Source organism: Psammomys obesus, unplaced genomic scaffold, assembly GCF_907164565.1.
Source record: "Psammomys obesus unplaced genomic scaffold, mPsaObe1.curated_primary_1811, whole genome shotgun sequence".
Taxonomy (NCBI): domain Eukaryota; kingdom Metazoa; phylum Chordata; class Mammalia; order Rodentia; family Muridae; genus Psammomys; species Psammomys obesus.
The window spans coordinates 26596869-26617166 of NW_026596034.1; the positions used below are offsets into that span (position 1 = coordinate 26596869).

A 20298-nucleotide genomic window follows, 5' to 3' on the forward strand; every position below is an offset into this window, starting at 1 on the left:
ATGAAGCTCTAAAACGGGGCCTGGCACCTGATAGCTAAATAAAGTGGTCGCTGCTATTTCAAATATGGAGATTCACACATTTTTCAGATGGGCTTTTATCCACAGACTCCCACTTTGTAAATGCTCTTTAGAGCTGTGGTTCTCCACAGATTTTATCCATAGCCCATTACCTTGGTACACAAGATCCACAAGCCCTTTCTTGATCCACTCCCCCTGAGCCAAAAGGAAACAAACCTAAAAACACCATAAAATGAATAGAAGTGTCTTTCTTTCACAAGTCACCTGTGACAGATGAGTTGATTCCTTTCTACTCACATCCAGTGTTAAGCATACCTCCTGTAAGGCATGGGTCCTCAGATATCCCAGAAGGCCCCTAAGGACTCATGAGCAAGCTGCCTCCATTGCCACTGCAGAATTATCACTTTTCTCCATCCTCCTCAGGTTCCAATCAAAAAGACCAGCTGAGTCAGGGCACGGGCAGCACCCTGGACAGCGCCTTGGACCACTGGCCAGAAAACTCACCCTTCTCGGTGGAGCCCTCCTCAGGCGCCGTGCCTGTAGGGAAGACTCAGAAGCTCAAAATAAAGTTCTCCCCGTTGGACGTTGCAGAGTTTGAGAGCACCCTGTACTGCCAGTAAGGAGATGTGTTCCCCAAGCAGCTCTTCCATCCAACCCTCGACAGCTCACAGAGCCCAAGGGTCTAAAAGGGTCACCTTTGGAGAACAAGGAGAACCTGGCCGAAGCCTTGCTCATCAACCTCTCCCATCCCTCTCACCTGCCTCCTTTCCCCTTCCTGGACACATACAGAACTCCACTAACTAAAAGTAATTTGCAGCCAGGCAGCTTCTACCCTTTGGGAAAGCTTCCTTCTATATTCTCTGAGACTCCATTGCCTCATATATAAAATGCAAGCAGTAACCCTTACCATGTAGAATTATTTGGGATACAAATGAGCTAATTTAAGCAAAAAGCTTAAAGCAGTGCCTGGCCCACAATAATCTTCATGAATAAAAATAAAAGGGATGTGGGGTTGGTGGACCTGGTCTGGTGTCCAGTGAGAGAGAAAAAAATAAGCATGCATACATACTTCATACATATATCAGTGAAAGTCCCAGACATGGTACCTTCTTCCAGGAGAGATTCCAAAGAGAACACCTGCCCTGTAGGGGAATTTTCATGAAGCCTTGCCCCAGGGTCACAGAGACCTTCATAAACTGTCAGAGTTTCCCTGATCTTATACCAGAGAGACCTCTGCTACACCAGGGCTCGGCCCTGGGCCTAAATCTGTTCACATGCATTACCTTCTACAAGGTTCTTGGGGCAATTCTTTTAGGATTTCCAGTTCCTCCTCTATAATCTACTGATGCCTAAGAGCAGACCCGGAGGGTAAGCACTCCTTTACACCTAACCACTGATAGGGAAAAACTTGGAGCTGCATGGTAAGTACACAGAGGGACCCCAATTCAGGATCCTCATACTCAACCCACTCATCCATTTAACAATTAATTAATGAGCACCTGCCATGAAAAATGTGCTAGTAAGGCCCAGTCTGGTATTGCTGCTGACCAGGACAAGCCTACCCCTACTCACATGGAACTCACATTCTGGTGGACAGGACAACTATTACCCACCAACTAAGAAAGCAACAACAGAATATAAAATCAAAGTAAAAAAAACCAATCTTATCATTTTAGCATTCCCAACCTGCCATCTGGAGAGCAAGGCCCTGTTTTGCAAACAAAAGGGCGAAGCGTCCTTCCAGTCTGCCATTTTGACCTGAAGGAATCAGACTACATCAGCGGCCATCGGCGCAACCCAGAGCTCCGAGGACCAGGAGCTGGGCCAATTGATCCAAATACCCGAGTGATTGAGTTCATCAGCGTGGGAATAGGAGGAAAGAATCTCCGGTGAGTCATGTGGGTTTGCAGTGATTGAACTCACGCCAGTCAGTCCTTCTGAAGAGCTCAGATGAAGAATTCAGAAAACCCAGCTGTACTGATGCCTAGAAGCAAATTTGATGTCCTGGGGGTTGTTCTAGAGCTGTAACCCCAGATAATTGGTACATAAATGAAGTGGATTCCATGTCCATAGCTCTGACAGTGGGGGAAATCTGGCGTATATATAAAGGTGCATTCCCCACCTTGACCACAGAGCACCCCTTGACACATGTGGCCCTGGGAGAATAAACACTACAAAGTCCAGAACACTCATTGCCCGTTAGGTCCGGGGGCAGGGAGAGGTGGCATCTTTATTTCTACAGTAAGGAAGTTCTCAGATCACTTCTGGTTCCCAGGGGGAGACTGACCAATCGTTATGGGATCTACAGAAATTTTCTTGAATTTGTATTCAATACCTTCCCTCACTTTTTGCTGTCAATTTTTTTTCCCCCTTTGGCCAGGACCTTTACAATTCTGAACCCGACTAACAGCACCTACTCTTTCTGCTGGACCTCTGAAGAAACAGAAAGCCTCCAGCACCCTCCAGCCTTTGTGTGTCTTACAGAGAAGGGTGTCATCCACCCTGAGAAGAAAGCTGAGGTTTGTGTGTGGATGGGAACCCCACAATTCTAGCCATCTCTGCATAGCATTGATGGGAGTCATTGTATTTATTGAGTGGCTAGCATGTACAATCCCAGTGAGAAGGAGAGGCCTGGGTTCTCTTGGATGGCTCTGCAGAAAGCCATGGTATTTGCAGGGATTTTGTGGGAATATTCAAGGAGCAAAGGGGAACCAGGCATAAATCTCTGGGGATTCCTGGGCTCATGGTATGAGGATATCTGTATCTAAAAGACTGACAACAGCAAAGGGGTATGTCTTTTACTTTCCCAGGGAAAAAGGCAAAATGTAAGAACAGAGTCCTAACTTGTACACCTTGGTCCTAAAGTCTCTAACAATAATATAGGGCAGAGGATCTGATTTAGATGTGACTGTGCCATGGCCAGTAAGTTCTACAGAGACACTTATACATAGCAATAAATCCATGAAATGAGAATTATGAATGCAAATGCCTTCAGGAAGCTGGAGAAATGGCTCAGTAGGTCGGGGTGATTGCTGCCAACCCTGACACCCACATGGTGGAAGATGAGAGCCAATTCCCACAAGTCATCCTCTGACCTCCATGTGTGTGCTCAGCACATACGCACCTACACATACACACAGAGAGAGATTCGTAAATAAAAATATAATTAAAATGCTGGTGTTGGTGCTGGAAAGACAGCAGTTAAGATGCTTTTTGCCCTCTTGGAAAGGACCCAAGTTCAGTTCTCCGAACCCATTACAGCCCTGTAACTCCAGCTCTAAATGGTGTCCGTCACCTCTGGCCTCTGTGGGCACCTGCAATCATATGCACATACCCACAAATAGACACATACATACACATAGTTAAAAATAAGTTTAAAAAAACTTAATGCCTTTGGTAAAGTTACCCAAGTGAACAAAGCAAGCAATAGGGAGGGTGATTAACAGTTCTGGCTCCAAGGCTCACCAGGTCTAAACCTTCTCTGGCAGATGATTATCACACAGACAAATAGACCCAGGGTGCTCTGTACCCCTAGATTTGGCTGGGAACATCAAATTTCTATATTTCAATGTGAATCTCTCTATCCTGCATATTGGTAGTTAGCTCATCATTTTTTAACCCTTCCCGAACCAAATGAAGCCTATCTGTAGACTCTCCACTTGGCTTCTGCATGTTAACAGTGCCTAGCCATCTAGTTCAACGTAGGATGAGGATCTAGGTTCAGCAGAGCTGTGCTCCTGCTTGGACGTAGGATGGGGAGCTGGGCCCACCAGAGCTGTGCTCCTGCTTGGACATAGGATAGGGAGCTGGGTCCACCAGAGCTGTGCTCCTGCTTGGACGTAGGATGGGGAGCTGGGTCCACCAGAGCTGTGGTTCTGCTTGGATGTATTCCTTCTCCATAGCTCAGAAATGTATCCAAGCCCCTGCCCAATTCCTAGAGGGGTAAGTTGAAGAAACTGTCATCCAAGCTTGTGCTGGTGAGAACATCTCTCCTGCATTATCTTGCCATTGTCATGGCCAATTCTGTTGTTCTGTTCAACCCTTATGGACCAAGTATAAAGAGACTCGCTTGGCTTAGCCCCAGTGGGAAGGGCAGAGCACTAGGGCAGCTTTTGAGAACGGGCTTTCCTTTTGGGTCTTCACGCTTTTTTCTAGCAGCCTGCTCTATTTTCTCTATCAAACCAGTTCCTTCCCCTCTTCATTAGTTATGTTTCTGTTCCTCTGTATCTTCATTTAGCAAATAGATTGTGGCATGCCATGGCCCAGCTCACCCTCACGGCATCCATCCTCATAAGAGTCACCACCATCCAGCCCACTATCTTATTTTCATGTCCATCAACTTCAGAGATGGACAGACAGGCAGGCAGGCAAACAAAATGAGAGAGTGGAAAGAGAGAGAGATCTGATAATGAGACTGAATTGGGCTCTATGCTAGCCTGTTGACAGACATGTGGATGGTCTTTTCTTTGTATGGGCGCCAGTTCTATCCACTGTGCTACAGCCATGCCATGTGCCATGGCACAACCATGCCATGGCACAGAGTATGACAAGTATGACATCAACAGGGGCTATGGATGGGGTAGATGATGATGCTCCCCAAAAGGCAGGGCAAACAGGTTGACATTGCTGACTGAGCCATACCTACTTTAGACAGTAATGATAACCTGGGAAAATGTCACTTCTTGTGGCCCTCGTGCCTGTAGGTCTCCAAAGGGGCAGGAAAAAAATGTCTCTCACTGTCCTTTTCTGAATTGTCTCCGTAGATCGTGTTCCAGTTCGTGCCCATTCACCTGGACATCACAGAAGCATTCTGGACATTCTCCATCCCAGAGCACAATATCTCAGTCCCCTTCCTGCTGGTGGGCAAAACCACAGACCCGCTCATCTCTCTTGACAAGTCGCACCTCAACTTCAGCTCTCTCCTCATCGGTAAGGTGGCCCTGGCAGTTTTTTCCATTTTGAGTCGGTATGGCCTTCCTTAGGTGAGCGAGTGCTCCAGGTGCAGACAGGAGTGCGGCGCTGCCCTTGGGACCTTTCAGAAAAACGTCACAAAGCCTCTGTCACTTACCAGAGAGCCACACGACAGTTCCCTCTCCATCTCATTTCCATCGACTGTCCTGGGCAGCCACACCCTAACAGCGTGAAAACACTTTGAAGCTTTGTCCATCCTCCTGAGTAGGTTGCTGTAGGACCGTCACCGACTCTGTTCATCTTCCGAGCTTCCTGTTTGGTAAACGCCCCTCTATCTCCAGGTTGTGGGCTATGATTGTTTGTTGCTTGGTCTGTTCCTCAATGTTCAGATTTCCCAACCTTCTCTTCACGCACTTGCTGGGTTCAGAAATCACTGTTTGCGGGCTGGAGTGGAAGTATAGCTCGGTGGCAAAGTACTTGTCAAGCGTGCACAACACCCTGCTTGGATCTCCATCATAGAGGGTAAAGAGAGACCAATTTGGCCCAAATACTCCTCTGTGAGTTGGAATACGCTAAAATAAATCACAAGGCCCTCACTCCATGAGGTCTACGTCCTAATACAATAACAAAAACTAGGTAAAATACATAGTAAGTCAGAGTAAGTCACATGTTATAGGAAAGAAATGCAGCAGGTAGAAAGAATAGGAATACAGTAGATGCTGAGATGCTAACATTCCAGGGGAGACATGTGACGTAAAGAAAGTGACCGTCAGATACCTTACAACTCTATCTGTCTTTCATACGGATATGAGTGGGTATGTAAAATGCATCTAAGGCCAAAGAATTTTTAAGAGATTCATTAGATGTTTCTTCAGACAGTATTCTTGATAGTAAGACAAGCTATATGAAAAGTTTAACTCAAGAATCCAATGATACAGATTTCAGTATCGTCATTATATCAACAAAGAAGAACCATATGATCATGTTAAAAGGTTGTTCTAGCTAGGGTTTTATTGCTGTCAAGACTCACCATGACCAAGGCAACTCTTATTAAGGAAAACATTTAACTAGGACTGGCTTACACTTCAGAGATTTATTCCATTTTCATGGTGTCAGGAAACATGGCTGTAAGCAGGCAGACATGGTGCTAGAGAAGGAGCTGAGAGTTCTCCATCTGGATCCTCAGGCAGCAGAAGGGGACTGTGTACCACGTGGATGTAGCTTTAGCAGAGGAGACCTCAAAGCCCCGCCTCCACAGCGACACACTTCCTCCAACAAGGCCACACCTCCTAATAGTGCTACTCCCTGTGGCCAACATTCACACACCTGAGTCTATGGAGTTCACTCCTATTCAAACCAACACAAAAGTCATTGCTAAAATTCGTCAAAAGTCCCTCCCTATCCCAGCCCTCAAAAACTCCAGTAAGAAAGCATGAGTTGAAAGGAAAACATGAAAAATATTAATCTAAAGCAAGAGGCAAGCAGAGTCCTATAGTAAACCCCTGAAACTACTTGAATTAAAATGAGTTTAGCACAAAAGTACTTAACACCTCTGTACCTGAACTTTTCTTAGAGATTTTAACAAATATTAAAAATCAAAAAAATAAGCATAATGGGTATTAACCTTAATGAAGAAAGAAAAACTAATAATCTAACTTGCTGTAGCTGATCACTCTGTATACGTGAAGCCTCAAGAGATGAGAGAAACTATTAGCATCAAGGTAATTTGGTAAAGTGAGTGAGACAAATGTGCAAAAAAAAAAAAAAATCAGCCCTTTTGGCTGTGAACGCCTGGAAGCAAAAAGAAAAATAAAAACTATTTACTGCTAGCTAATGTACAATAGCCAAAGATAAATCCAATTCCCAAGACCTACCTGTTAAGAATTAGGTGTCATTAAAATGCTTCCAAATAAGAGCTAAATATTTGGTTAGTTCTCTGAAAATTAAATGCCAATTTCAATTAGATTTAATCAAATTTTAATTTAATCAAATTTAAATTTCAAATTTAATCAAATTTCAATTAGAATACCAGCTAGGGTTGCAAAGGATGCACAGTTAAACTTTATTTTTAGATAGATTCCATGTTTGCGTGCGTGCCTGTGTGTGTGTGTGTGTGTGTGTGTGTGTGTATGTGTATGTGTGTATGTGTGTATGTGTGTATGTGTGTGTGTGTGTCTGTGTGTCTATGTGTATGTGTATCCATGTCCCAAGTAATATTTGGGTCACATTTCTGTTAATGAAAGTTATTTGCTAAATTCGATAGGCTTAAATCCTAAAGGGATTTAAATCCTGAGGAAGGGAGAGAACTGGATAAGGTCATCCTAGGTTTTGTAGGAAAATAACTGTTTTAACGCTTAAACACAAAATAATGAGTGAGAACCCTGCGCAGGAAAGCCCAGTGGGAAAGCGAAAGGAAGGAAATGAGGCGGTCAGTGGCTGAGGAGTCCCCGGGACGCTGCTGAGGTCGCCCTGGGAAGCCTTCCTCCTAGGCGTGAGGCACTGTCTGCTACAGTGCCTCGTTGAGCAAGCAAGAGGCCTTTGCTGATGGCTGGTGTTTCCTCCCCAGGCAGAGAAGCCAGAGAGACAGTGCAGATCATCAACAAGGAGGAGCATGGGTTCAATTTTGCCTTCCAGGACAACTCCCGCTATTCCGAAGGGTTCAGCAACAACCTGGTTGTATGTCCCATGGAAGGTTGGATCCCTCCACTGACTAGGTGAGCAAAAACGAAGTCCTCTAGTTGCGTGGCAGGGTCTCAGGCCTGCCAGCCAATAGAATGAAGTAGGGAGATTCATTCAGCAACATCTTCCCTCGGCCATCAAGATGACTCAGTGGTAAAGGCACTTGCCATCCAAACCTGATGACCTGAGTTCAATCCCCAGAACCCACATGGTGGAAGGAGAGAACTGACTTGCACACATTGTTTTCTTCTACACACATACTGTTGATGTACACACACACTGACACACACACACAGAGAGAGAGAGAGAGAGAGAGCTTTTTATTTCTTTTTTATTATTATTTATAATTTATTAACTTTGTATCCCAGTTGTAGCCCCCTCCCTCATCTCCTCCCGATCACACCCTCCTTCCCTCTTGCTCCTCGCCTATCTCTCTCCCCTAGTCCACTGATAGGGGAGGTCCTCCTCTCCTACTGTCTGACCCTAGCCCATCAGGTCCCATCAGGACTGCCAGGATCCTCTTCCTCTGTGGGCTGGCTAGGTTGCCCCACCAGGAGGGAGTGATCAAGGAACAGGCAACCGCGTTCATGTCAGAGACTGTGTCTTCTCCTAATATTAGGGAACAAACATGGAGACTGAGCTGTCTATGGGCTACATCTGAGCAGGGGGTCTAGATCCTCTCCATGCATGGTCCTCGGTTGATGCATCAGTGTCTGCAGTGCCCAGTGGGGGGGTGGGGGGGTGTGCTGGTTTTCTTGTGTGGCTCCTGTCCCCTCCAGGTCCTTTTATATCCCCCTTCTTCCATAAGACTCCTGAGCTCTGTCCAAAGTTTAATGGCTGTGAGTCTCTGCATCTGCTTCCATCCCCTGCTGGTTGGGGTCTTTTAGAGGACATCTGTGGTAGGCTCTTGCCCTGTTCCTACTCTTCTAACACTTCCAGTGTCTATCCTGTTTTTTCCTTCTGAATGAGAATTAAGCATCTTCCCTAGGGTCCTCCTTGCATACAAGGACATTTGCTCAACTATGTTCATAGCAGCTTTATTCAAAATAGCCAGAATCTGGAAACAAGCTAGATGTCCGTCATCCACAGAATGGATACAGAAATTATAGTACATTTACACAATGGAAATTTGCAGGCAAATGGATGGAACTAGAAAAGATCATCCTGAGTGAGGTATCCCAGAAGCAGAGAGACACGCGTGGCATATACTCACTTATAAGTGGATATTAGCCATATTATATAGGATAAACATACTAAAATCTACAGACCAAAAGTTTTTTTGTAAGATTTAAAGAAATAAAATTAAAACTTCTCCCAACTCTAGGATATAAATAAAAATAATTTCATCTCTAGTCTGAGTCTATAGTGTTTGTTTTCTTGATTAATTATGGGGCATTAAGAATTCTAAGGGTTTTTTAATGTTTCTATGGGTATTTTGCATTCATGTATGTCTGTGCACCATATGTGTGCATGCCTGATGAGGCCAGAAGAAAGCATCAGATTCCCTAGGGCTGGAGTTACAGGCAATTGTGAGCCAGCCTGTGGGTGCTGGGAATTGAGCCCTGGTCCTCTGGAAGAGCAGCCAGTGCTCTTAACTGCTGAACTGTCTCTCCAGCCCCAATCTAAATTTTCATCTCAATATGTTTATTCTCATGTCCATAGCCTTTTCTTTGTCTTGTGTCTATGAATCCAAAGCAGTATCTACCTTTACATGGAAAAATCTTTTAAATTCACTTAATTTGGAGTGATGTTTATGGTGGGTTTTGCTCATAGTGTGTCTAATAATCTAGTGTACTCTTGTCTTACTGTATTTTCACAGGCCTTCTTAGTCAGTTAATCTGCTGTCTTGTTTCCCAACCAGGTTCCCAGTTGATATTTTCTTCACACCGAAGCAAGAAGGAGATGTGAACTTTAACTTGATCTGTAATGTAAAGAAGAAAGCCCAGCCTCTAACCCTCAATGTCAAGGCCGAAGGCTACACTATGAATGCTGGGGTCAAGTGCAGGGACAGGACAGGCTCCACCATCCTCTTGACATCCAACGAGATTAACACCATCAACTTCTATGATGTAAGGGGTATCAAGGACTGGGGCTCCGCCTTTACCTAGGGGCTCCATCTTCACCTAGGGGCTCCGCCTTCACCTAGGGGCTCCACCTTTACCTAAGGGCTCCACCTTCACCTAGGGGCTCCGCCTTTACCTAGGGGCTGTGATGCACTGAGTATGAGCTGAGTCTTTCTGTCTCAAATACTAGAGAGACCAGGCAAACAACAGATCCCATCCTCAGGATTATGTAATTGTGACGTGAATGTTTTTATTTTTTACTTTTTAGAGGACAAATATGGTAGGGAGGGACGTGAACACTTGCATTAAACAAACAGGAAAGATTCTTCACTACCAGGAAAGGTCTAAGAATTAAATTACCAACTCATACTTGAGATATAAGACCCCTATACTTGGTACAATTCCATTCAGATGATAACACCTAGCTTATCAATATCACTCTCCATCCTTATATCCCAAAGAACATTCCTCCCTAGACAAGGGATCTGTGGATCTTCCATTGACTGCACTGTTCTCCCTGCCTCTCAGGTACAGTTAAATGAATGTGTTCTGTGTGAATTCAGCTTCATCAACACTGGCAAGTTCAACTTCAGCTACCAGGCAGAGCTCTCTGGGCCCAAATCCCTATTGCAGTACTTGGACTTCACACCCACCGACAACAGTGTAGATGTGGGTCAGTCTGAACCGGCCAACCTGTCTTTCCAACCGTATCAGAAGTGCGTCTTGAAGGGCATAGAACTCAAAATCAAGGTGAGACCATTTGACGTTTTCCAAACGCCAAAGGGATCCGTGACATGTTGCTCCAGCTGGCTACCTCCAGCAGCTCCTGCAGAGTGGTTGTTTCGGAAACAGCGCTCACACTTTCTAGAACAGAGGCCTCACCAGCATCAATTGAAAAGCAATGGACCATCTACACGCTGTGCTACTACGAGACATTAACATAAGTGAGAGAGCTGGAGGGGGCAGGGAACATATATACACACAACACTTTCCAAGATAAGGTATCAAATGAAAACCCAAGAATGGCACTGTCAGGAGGGTGCCAGAGAAGGACATCTGAAAAACGCATTCTGACTGCAAGGACGACACTCACAAAACCAACTTTCTCAAAACTCTAGAAATTGACCATCCTAGGGGCATTCATCCCAGAAGGACTACAGAGCCATAAAAACAATGAGGTCTATAGTATTTCAGTTTACCGAGTTCCCATCTTCAACCCCACCATCACCACCATCACTACCACCACAACAACCACCCATCCACCCACCACCCCCTTCTCTGCAGTAGTCTTAAAAATCAAGAGTGTTTCAATGAGCATATAGACAGGTAAGCGCTTAGCCACTGGAGCAGGAAGAGTGGGTTTGGACTGCCTCAAAAGCTCCATTGTAAAAGAACTGACATTATTTTCCCAACGTAGAGGTTCGTGCGTGTGTGCATGCCCTTTACCCATGAGCCATCTCACCGGTCCCCATTCTAGAAGTCCAATGGGAACCTCTACTCACAGGGCTTATTTTCATTTCAACCAAATCAAAGTCTGGCCGTTTTATACCCTCTTTTCTTATAGGACATGTGTCCAGAATAACCAGTGACCACTATTAAACAGTCGCAGCTGCCTAAGGTGACAGTGACACTTAGGGACAAACAAGGGGCAAGTTAGAGGAGCATCTGCTTCCAGGGGGCTTTGAAAAGTGTCAGCATACTCCCTGGCATCAAGGCAGCCGTGCATCACAGTAGCACGTACAGATCTTTGGGGGTGAGACGCTGCTGAGGAGGCCATCAGTTCCCACCTCCAGCTCTCCAGGCTGAGACCAAGAAGATAACAGACCTTGTTCCACAGGCTGGGGAAACATATCAGTGGCTACGAGCACTGGCTGCTTGTCCAGAGAGCCTGGGTTCATTTCCTAGAACCCCTATGGCAGCTGGAAACTGTAATCCCTGTCCCTGGGCCTCCACGGATACCACACACATGCAAGTAAAGCACCCATCCACATTAAATAGATAATGACTTTGCCTATTTAGTCAAGATAAGAAACACTCCCCTTCTCCTTATCTTTTTTCCTCTCTCTCTCTCTCTCTGTTTATTTTGAGTTTTTTGTTTGTTCGGTTGGTTGGTTTTTGTTTGTTTGTTTGTTTGTTATTGTTTTGAGACAGGGTTTTTTGGCTGTCCTGGAACTAGATGTGTAGACTAGGGAGGACTTGAACTCACAGAGTTCTCCCTTCCTCTGCCTCCCAAGAGCTGGAATTAAAGGGGTGCAACATCACCATATAGCTTCCCTTTTATTTTTTATTTACAACCCAATGACAGAACTCAGTCCACCAATAGCTAACCTGAAACACAAGGAAAGATGAAAAATCAAGCCTTCTACCTAGGACTGGCAACCACAGTCCCACCCTGTATGATAAACTAGCCATTTCTGCCAACCATTCTGCCTTCAAGCTCACCCATTGCTGTAGGAACAAAGCAAGAACCAATGTGGGTTCTAGTTAGAGTAGCTGATTGTAAGCAAATAAACTCAAACCTATTGAAACCACACTCTCTAGAGGTGGCGCCCTGAAACCTGGGACTTGTAAAGCACCTGGATGCAGCTGCACTGTCGTCCTGCCTCTAACTGCAGTCCCCTGGCCCATCTCTCCTTGCAGATCAACCACGGCCCCACATTCACATGCAACATCTTAGGCTGTGCTGTGAGCCCAGCTATCCACTTCTCCTTCACCAGCTACAATTTTGGGACTTGCTTCATCTACCAACCAGGGATGCCCCCATACAAACAAATCCTCGTTATCACCAACAAAGAAGAAACATCTATGAGGTAAGCAGTCTTCAGAGAGAGGCAAGATGATTCTGTAGCAACGTGGGGGTTCTACAGACTCCACCCAGGTGAAGTCCTGTCTTCTAGTTTCATCTCTATTTCTGTAATAAAGCACCCTCACCAAAAGCAGCTTAGGGGAGGAGAGGGTTTATTTCATCTGACACATCCAAGTCACGCTCCATCATTGAGAGAAGACAAAGCAGGAACTCGGGGGCAGGAATCTGAAGCCAGGACTGCTTGCTTCTCGCCATAGCATTGCCTTCAAATGGGGAACTCACAACCAAGGAAGCAGAGCAGAAACCATGGAGGTGGGCTGCTTCGTGGCTCACCTCATGGCTCAGGCTCATGTTTGGCTCACCCTCTCATATAGCTCAGGACCGCCTTCGTAAGGATGGTGCCACCCACAGTGGGCTGGGCCCTCCTGTATCAGTTAACAGTCAAGACAGTCCCCCATAGACACACCCACAGACCAACCTGCTGAAGACATTTACTCAATTAAAACGTTTTTCCAGGTGATTCTAGGCTGTGTCAAGCTGACAGGTAGTGCTAGCTAGCTCATCCTGCCAAGACAGAAATGCTGGAAAAGAGTCCAAAACAGATCGTATGAATCCTGGGTCCCTGGCCCCACCATTGATATGAAAAGTGGGCATCTGTGAGCTACCTGCTAAACATCCTGTTCTTGATTCGTAGAGGGCTGTGCCATGTGACTGCCTAATGCAAAGTCCTGGAGCTTCCGTTTCGTTTCCTTGTGCAATAATTAGGAATGACTAATTAGAAATCAGAAATCAGAAAGCAGTGATTCTGAACCCTCCTAGTGCTGTGACATGTTGGGGTGACCCCCAACCATAAAATTATTTCGTTGCCGCTTCTTAACTTTAATTTCATTACTGTCATGAGTAATGATGTAAATATCCGGTGTACAGAATATCGGATAGGCAACCCCCACACACAGAGAGTTCACACCCCGTGGGTTGAGAGCTGCTGGTTTAGAGGGTTTAAAACATCAACTGCCAGGAGTCTACCACAAAAGGCATCTGAAAGACTCTACCTAGCAGTGTTTCAAAGCAGACACTAAGACTCATAACCAAACCCTCGGCAGAGTGCAGGGAATCATATGAAAGAAGGGAGGTTAGTATGATATGGAAAGGATAGGAGCTCTACAAGGACCAAATATATCTGGGCACAGGGTCTTTTCTGAGACTGACACTCAACCAAGGACCATCTATGGATATAACCTAGAACTTCTGCTTGGATGTGGCCCGTGGTAGCTCAGTAACCAAGTAGTTTTCCAAAGTAAGGGAACACGGACTATTTCTAACAGGATCTCAAGGGCAGGCTGTTTGACACCCCCCCCCAGGGGAGGAGCAGTCTGTTAGGCCACAGAGGAGGACTTTGCAGCCAGCCCTGAAGATACCTGATAAAACAGGGTCAAATGAAAGGGAAGGAGGTCCTCCCCTATCAGTGGACTTGGAAAGGGGCAGGGAGGAGACCAGGGAGGGAGTGTGGGGTTGGGGAGGGAATGAGGGAGCGGGATACAGCTGGGACACAGAGTTAACAAAATGTAACTAAAAAGAAAAATAAAATTTAAAAAAAAAAAACAAAAAAACATCAACTGCTCGGTAGTAAATGCCAAGTCTGTACTGAGCCTGAATCTTCCAAATCAAACCCAGCCTGTCTGCATCGTCCCTGTAAAACATTTCAGTCCAGGTCTCTTTCCAGGCCTAGTGAAGGAGAATCAAGTTCAGCCACTGACCTGTGTTCATGGGCAAATCCCTGCAGCAGTCTTTCAGAGAACATTCTACAGTGGGAAACATTGTTTTCTGCACTGTCCAGTATGATGGCCTTCACCTATACACGGCTTGGTGTGACCGAAGAACTTTATTTTAATTTAATTTATTTTAATTAACTTCAACTTTAATCACTATATGTGTCTTGTCCCTACCACAAATCCCAGTTCAAATATCAGCTCGTTCTTGGCTGCAATGCTGAGAACATTTATTTTACTTTCTTTGTTTCTGTTGTTCGTGGGAGGGCTGTGTATTTTCTGTTAGTTTTGAGATGGAGTCTCACTGTGTAGCCCAGGCTGGCCTTCGAACTCATGATCCTCATATCTTATCCTCCTAATTATTAGGATTATAGATATGTACCACCATGTCAAGCCCACATTTTTAATTGTTAAATTCTCTGTGCCTCTGTCTCCTTGCCTGAAGCAGGAGAGCACACTTGGAAGCAGAACTTTGGACAATGTCTGGAACTCAGTCCAGTTACTGTCTGCTGCTGCTGCTGCTGCTGTGCAAATTTTCTTATTCCAGATATTAAATTGCAGGAGTGTTGCTTAGTTTCAAATAAGAATTTAAAATGTTCTCTGCTGAGCCAAAGAGACGGTTCTGTGAGTAAGAGCACTTGCTGTTCTTGCAGAGGCCCCACATTCCGTTCCCAGTACCCACACGATGGCTCACAACAGTCCGTAACTCCAGTTCCAGGGGATCCAACACCCTCTTCTGACCTCTGGCATGAACATGGTATGCATCCATACATGTCGGCAAACACTCACATGCACAAAAGAAAAATAATATTCTAATCTTAATCTCATCTACCGATAGTCTTTCTTTCACAGTTTGATATCATCTTGGTCTCCTTAAGGCCTTGAGCTCTGTGCATCCAGTTAGCTGGGCTCTCTCTTTAAACACACAGCAGGAAGATGAGGGGAAGTTTTGCTAGAAAATCTAGGTGCCTTCTTCCCCAGGGGAGTAGGACGGAGATGATCTTCCAACTTGTGAGGGCACCAGGCATACACAGTGCACATATATACACACGGGCAAGACACCCATACATATAAAAATGAAGATAAGATAAATCTTTCTTAAGTTATTTGAAATAATATAATTTTTAAAAAAAAATAAGCTCCACAAGGAGAGCAACAGAACCTCTGGGCACAGGGGTCTTTTCTGAGACTGATACTCCAACCAAGGACCATACATGGAAATAACCTAGAACCCCTGCACAGATGTAGCCCATGGCAGTTCAGTGTCCAAGAGGGTTCCCAAGAGGGAACAGGGACTGTCTCTGACATGAACTCATGGGCTGGCTCTTTGATCACCTCCACCTGAGGGGGGGGGGGGCAGCCTTACCAGTCCACAGAGGAAGACAATGCAGCCAGTCCTGATGAGACCTGATAGACTAGGGTCAGAGGGAAGGGGAGGAGGACCTCCTCTTATCATTGGACTGGGGGAGGGGCATAGGAGAAGAAGGAGGGAGGGTGGGATTGGGAGGGGATAGGGAAGGGGGCTACAGGTGGGATACAAAGTGAATAAACTGTAATTAATTAAAATAAAATTTAAAAAAGGAAAAAATGGTACCTACAACAACCATAAGAAGCAGCTGCCGCTGAGCCCATTTTACAGGTCCAAATGGCCTGAGCAGTTTTCCCAAGTCGCATAGCTAGTTACTGGCTGATCCCAATCCAGACTCCTGTCTGTCTGACTCTGGAGCACAGGCTGAACTCCACCAGGAGCACTGTCAGCCAGGGACTTCTGAAGCACTGCCCCCTGGCGAGAGAGTGCAAAACTTTGAGAGACATTTCCAAGAAACAGAGCATCAATGAGGTGAAAACATGGGCCTTTGGGTTTGTGACCTGCTCCCACCTGCATCTCAGGATGTGACAGGCTGAGTCACTTGGCTGCGCCCTGAGGAACGTGAGCTGCTCATCGCTGCCATCCCTTCCAGCTCTTTGGTGACTCCCCTGATCCTAGGAAATCAGCCCAGAAAGCGCAGGGTTAGTCCCTCCCGTCTGCCTTGGCATTTAAACCTCTTTCTCTTGGTCTTCCCCAGCTTGGATTGTTTGTACACCAACACCCCACACCTTGAGGTGAACTTCAGCGTGGAAGTGATAAAGCCGGGGAAGTCGCTGGAGATTCCCATCATCTTTTACCCCCGGGAAGCTATCAACTACCGAGAAGTCATCGTCTTTGAAATCAATGGGCTTTCTCAACAGACGGTGGAGGTCAAAGGGAAAGGCACAGAAATGAAGGTACGAGACAGTGGGCAGGGCTTCAGAAACACCCCCTCCCCTTTCCTCTTCCCAGACTCTTGCCCACGGGAGCCCACCTGCCTCTCCACCCCCTCCTCTCCTCTGCACCTGGGATTGCTCCATCCCTTATCTAGCCCTGCCAAGATGGGGTCCCTAATCATAGGAAGTGGGAAGGAAATTTTAAACTGCGATCAAGCGAATCTCAGGTCTTACTCAGAACCAGATTCACTGTGTTGATGAACTCAGACAACTGCAAGCACTAAAGAAACGTTCTACGTTCTTGGTGAAATGTCAGATACAATGTCCCACTTGGGGGCATGTCTTATTCAGACACAGGATCCAGCTGTGAACCACCCCTCCTCCTCACCCTCCCTGGTGAATGTTCTCAGCCAGCTCATCCTGGGTCCCAGGATTATTCAGGAACTTCTCCTGCCAGGTGGCCCAGATCTATAGGCAGTGGTCCTGTCTGGATAGTCACCCCTGTCTTGCTGGTGTGTGAAGCTGCATCTGGTGGTATTTGTCTGGTGGCAGTACTTGTATTGTAACAGAAGTTTGGAGAAGTCTGAAAGGAGAATCCAAGATGCTCAAGAGTGCATAGGATGTTTCAACAATCCACCAAGGGGAGGGCTGTGTGGCCGCCTCTCCTCAAGCCGCAGGAGCCATAGGACATTGCCACCTGGTATGCCCTGTCAAAAGCATGGCTCTTGCTCCACAGAGAATTAAAGATAATTCATTGTGAGCCAAATATGAGTAACAAGATTTGGGTTATCCTGAGGGATGTGGTCCACAATCCAAGAGGCTTTTGTGAGCTTTTCTAGTCCGAGAATAAAAGAAAGTCACAGGTGTGTGTGTGTGTGTGTGTGTGTGTGTGTGTGTGTGTGTGTGTGTGTGTGTGTGCTCTAAATACAGTGGCAGAGGTGAGTTACTGAAAAGAAGGGAAATCTCTTCTACAGATTTCAGGGGTTCTCATGTTTCTATTGTCAGGGCTAGTGAAAGCTAGTGATGAAATGAAGGTGCATCTAACCTGAAGCAGGTCACTGAGAGAGGGAGCTGCCCTGGCTCCTATGGGACACAAGCATCGCGCTTGTTCTCCACAGTGACTGACAAGCCCTGCCTTCCTACTCTCTTTCTGGTCACCTAGATTCTAGTTCTGGACCCAGCCAACAGGATCGTGAAGCTAGGAGCCGTCCTGCCAGGCCAGGTTGTAAAGAAAACAGTTTCCCTCGTGAACAACAGCCTTGCCCAGATCACCTTTAACCAATCGGTCATGTTCTCCATCCCAGAGCTCCAGGAAGCCCAGGTCAGTGCAGGGAAATGGGGAGGCTTTTGGGAAGGGGGGTGGTAGCCATAGGGGATGTTGCAGGATTCAGAAAAATTGGCTGTGTGAAGCCAGCCTGAGCAAGAAACCCAGTCAGTATTATCTCATCCTGAGGCTGCCGTCACCTGATCACCCAGACAAAGAGGAAAAATTTGTTCCCGTTTCCTCATCAATCCAGAATCAAACTCCTCAGTCCTAGGCATTCAGGGCCATTCACAGTCTGGCCATCTCAATTTTCTTGCTTGCATGGATGGTTTCTTTATCAAGGGTGGGAATAGAACCCAGGGTCTTTCATTCGGTGCACAAGTGCTCTGGCAGTGAACTCTACCCCCAGATGCCTATATAAAATTGTCCCTTAGAGAGCAAGCAGAGTTGTTAGAATGACCTGTCTTGAGCCATTACCTCAGGCTGGCTCCCAGAGTCACTGGGGACATCCCAAGAACTGCCCTGCTGTTTTGTTCCCTCCTCTGTCCCTCACGTCACTCCCCGCAGCCACTGTATCTGCCTGCCAACCGCTCCATGCTCTGGAGCATGTGAAGAAGACCGTCCTCAGGGTAGCTTTGGGTTTGTTTCTTACTGGGACTAAGGGAGGAGGCAGCCAGACAGGAATTCATGCATTGGCTCCCGAACTTTTCAGATACCCAGGTCACCCCGGGGAATTTTAGAAAATGCAGGTTCCATATCATTCCAGAGACGCTGAGTCAGCCAGCCTGAGCAAGCCATAGGGTTGGTTTTTATTGATCCCAGTACTTCCTCTTTACTATTCATAGTTTAAGTTAGCATACAAAACAATGGTTTGTGATGACATTGTTACACAAATACATATGTGTGTAATTATCTGTGTAATACATATGTGTGTCTTCCTCTTCATCCCCACCTGCCCTTTTCTGTACCTATACACTTACTCTTACAGTGTCCCATCCTCACCCAGATAGTCTCTCCTCTGCTTTCTCATCGTGTGTGTGTGTGTGTGTGTGTGTGTGTGTACGTGCACACACACGCGCATGTGCATGTTTTAGATGTTAAATCTAGATTCAGCATATGAGAAAAAGCATACAAATCTTCTGCATTTCCTTCTTCCAATTGCTATCTTAGGCCCCTCCCTTCTCTTCCTCTTGGTTCATAGCCCTCCTGTTTCTTGTATGGTGTGTGTGGGGGGGGGGGTGTTAAATCAAGATTCTACATATGCGAAGAAATAGGATTTTTGTCTTTCTGAATCTGGCTTAATTCATTTAACCTGGTACCCTCCCACCCACAAGCACTTCTTAAGAAGTACTGGATTCATGTTTCTTGTTTCATGTTTCCTGTTACTGTCTTCTCTACCATGGAGGAGGAAGGAAGAATGAAATGCCCACAAGGAGCTGAAAAATGGGACAGTACAAGAAACCAACATTTGTTGGGTCCCTGGTCATATGCTACCCATTTTACAGACATGATCTTGCCCTTCGCTGAAGAGCAAGTCAAGGGGAGGGTTTGAGTAACTTATGACAGATGACCCAGATGGTAACATATGAGATTTGATCGCTGGGCTGAGACAGTCCCAGAAGCAAAACTACACAGTGCGGAGGCCTGGGATGCCTTCCTGCCATCAGCTTCTGTTGTCTTTCTGTCCAGGTCATCACCTTGGAGCCCTTTCACAATATCATCCTGAAGCCTAAAGAAGTCTGTAAAGTGGAAGTTACCTTTGCCCCCAAGAAGCGCATCCCTCCTTTCTCTGAGGAAGTGTTCATGGAATGGATGGGACTACTGCGTCCCCTCTTCCTCCTCAGCGGCTGCTGTCAGGCCCTGGAGATTTCCCTGGACCAGGAGCATCTTACCTTCGGTCCTGTTGTACATCAGACACAAGCCACGCGGCGCATTCTCATGTTGAATACAGGCGACGTGGGTGCAAGGTAGGATGGACAGTGGTGGCTTCCCCTCGAGGCCATAGCAGACATCTATATATCTGAATTCCTTGCCTCCAATGAAACATCACAGTGATAGCCACCACCATGATTACATGGCAGAGGACATTGGTACAAACTGGCATATGCCTGTCACATGGTTCATCCAACTCAATCTCGACGAGAACTCGAGACAGCTAATACTATCAGCTAATACTATGATTGAGATTCTGAAGCAGGAGGATCTAAAAATGTACTCTGTCTTTAAAAAAATAAAAGGGCCAGCATGGTAATATACCTTATAATTCCAGCGCTTGGGGCCTGGGAAGTAGGGCAGGAGGATCAAGAGTTCAAAGCAGTTCTGGCTATGTATGTTCAAGGCCAGGTAAGCCTGAGCTACATGAAACCTTTTTAAGGGGGAGGGGAAGTGTGCTAGGAATGCAGTTCAGTGGTAGAGCAGCAATTATGTAGCATGTACCAGGTCCTGAATTTAATTTCCAGCATCACAGGAAAGAAAGAAAGAAAGAAAGAAAGAAAGAAAGGAAGGAAGGAAGGAAGGAAGGAAGGAAGGAAGGAAGGAAGGAAG

At 46.1% G+C, this 20298-nt stretch overlaps 1 protein-coding gene across 1 annotated transcript in view; it reads left to right on the plus strand.

Moving 5' to 3' along the window:
- Hydin (HYDIN axonemal central pair apparatus protein) overlaps nucleotides 1-20298 on the plus strand; it is a 352204-nt gene that overhangs the window by 317469 nt on the left and 14437 nt on the right. Inside the window, exons 68-78 of the mRNA XM_055621008.1 lie at nucleotides 442-634; nucleotides 1695-1907; nucleotides 2399-2537; nucleotides 4782-4947; nucleotides 7496-7643; nucleotides 9470-9677; nucleotides 10200-10421; nucleotides 12312-12481; nucleotides 16313-16511; nucleotides 17653-17811; nucleotides 19444-19721. Coding sequence (XP_055476983.1) covers nucleotides 442-634; nucleotides 1695-1907; nucleotides 2399-2537; nucleotides 4782-4947; nucleotides 7496-7643; nucleotides 9470-9677; nucleotides 10200-10421; nucleotides 12312-12481; nucleotides 16313-16511; nucleotides 17653-17811; nucleotides 19444-19721 — 2095 coding nt within the window. The remainder of the gene's footprint in view (nucleotides 1-441; nucleotides 635-1694; nucleotides 1908-2398; nucleotides 2538-4781; nucleotides 4948-7495; nucleotides 7644-9469; nucleotides 9678-10199; nucleotides 10422-12311; nucleotides 12482-16312; nucleotides 16512-17652; nucleotides 17812-19443; nucleotides 19722-20298) is intronic.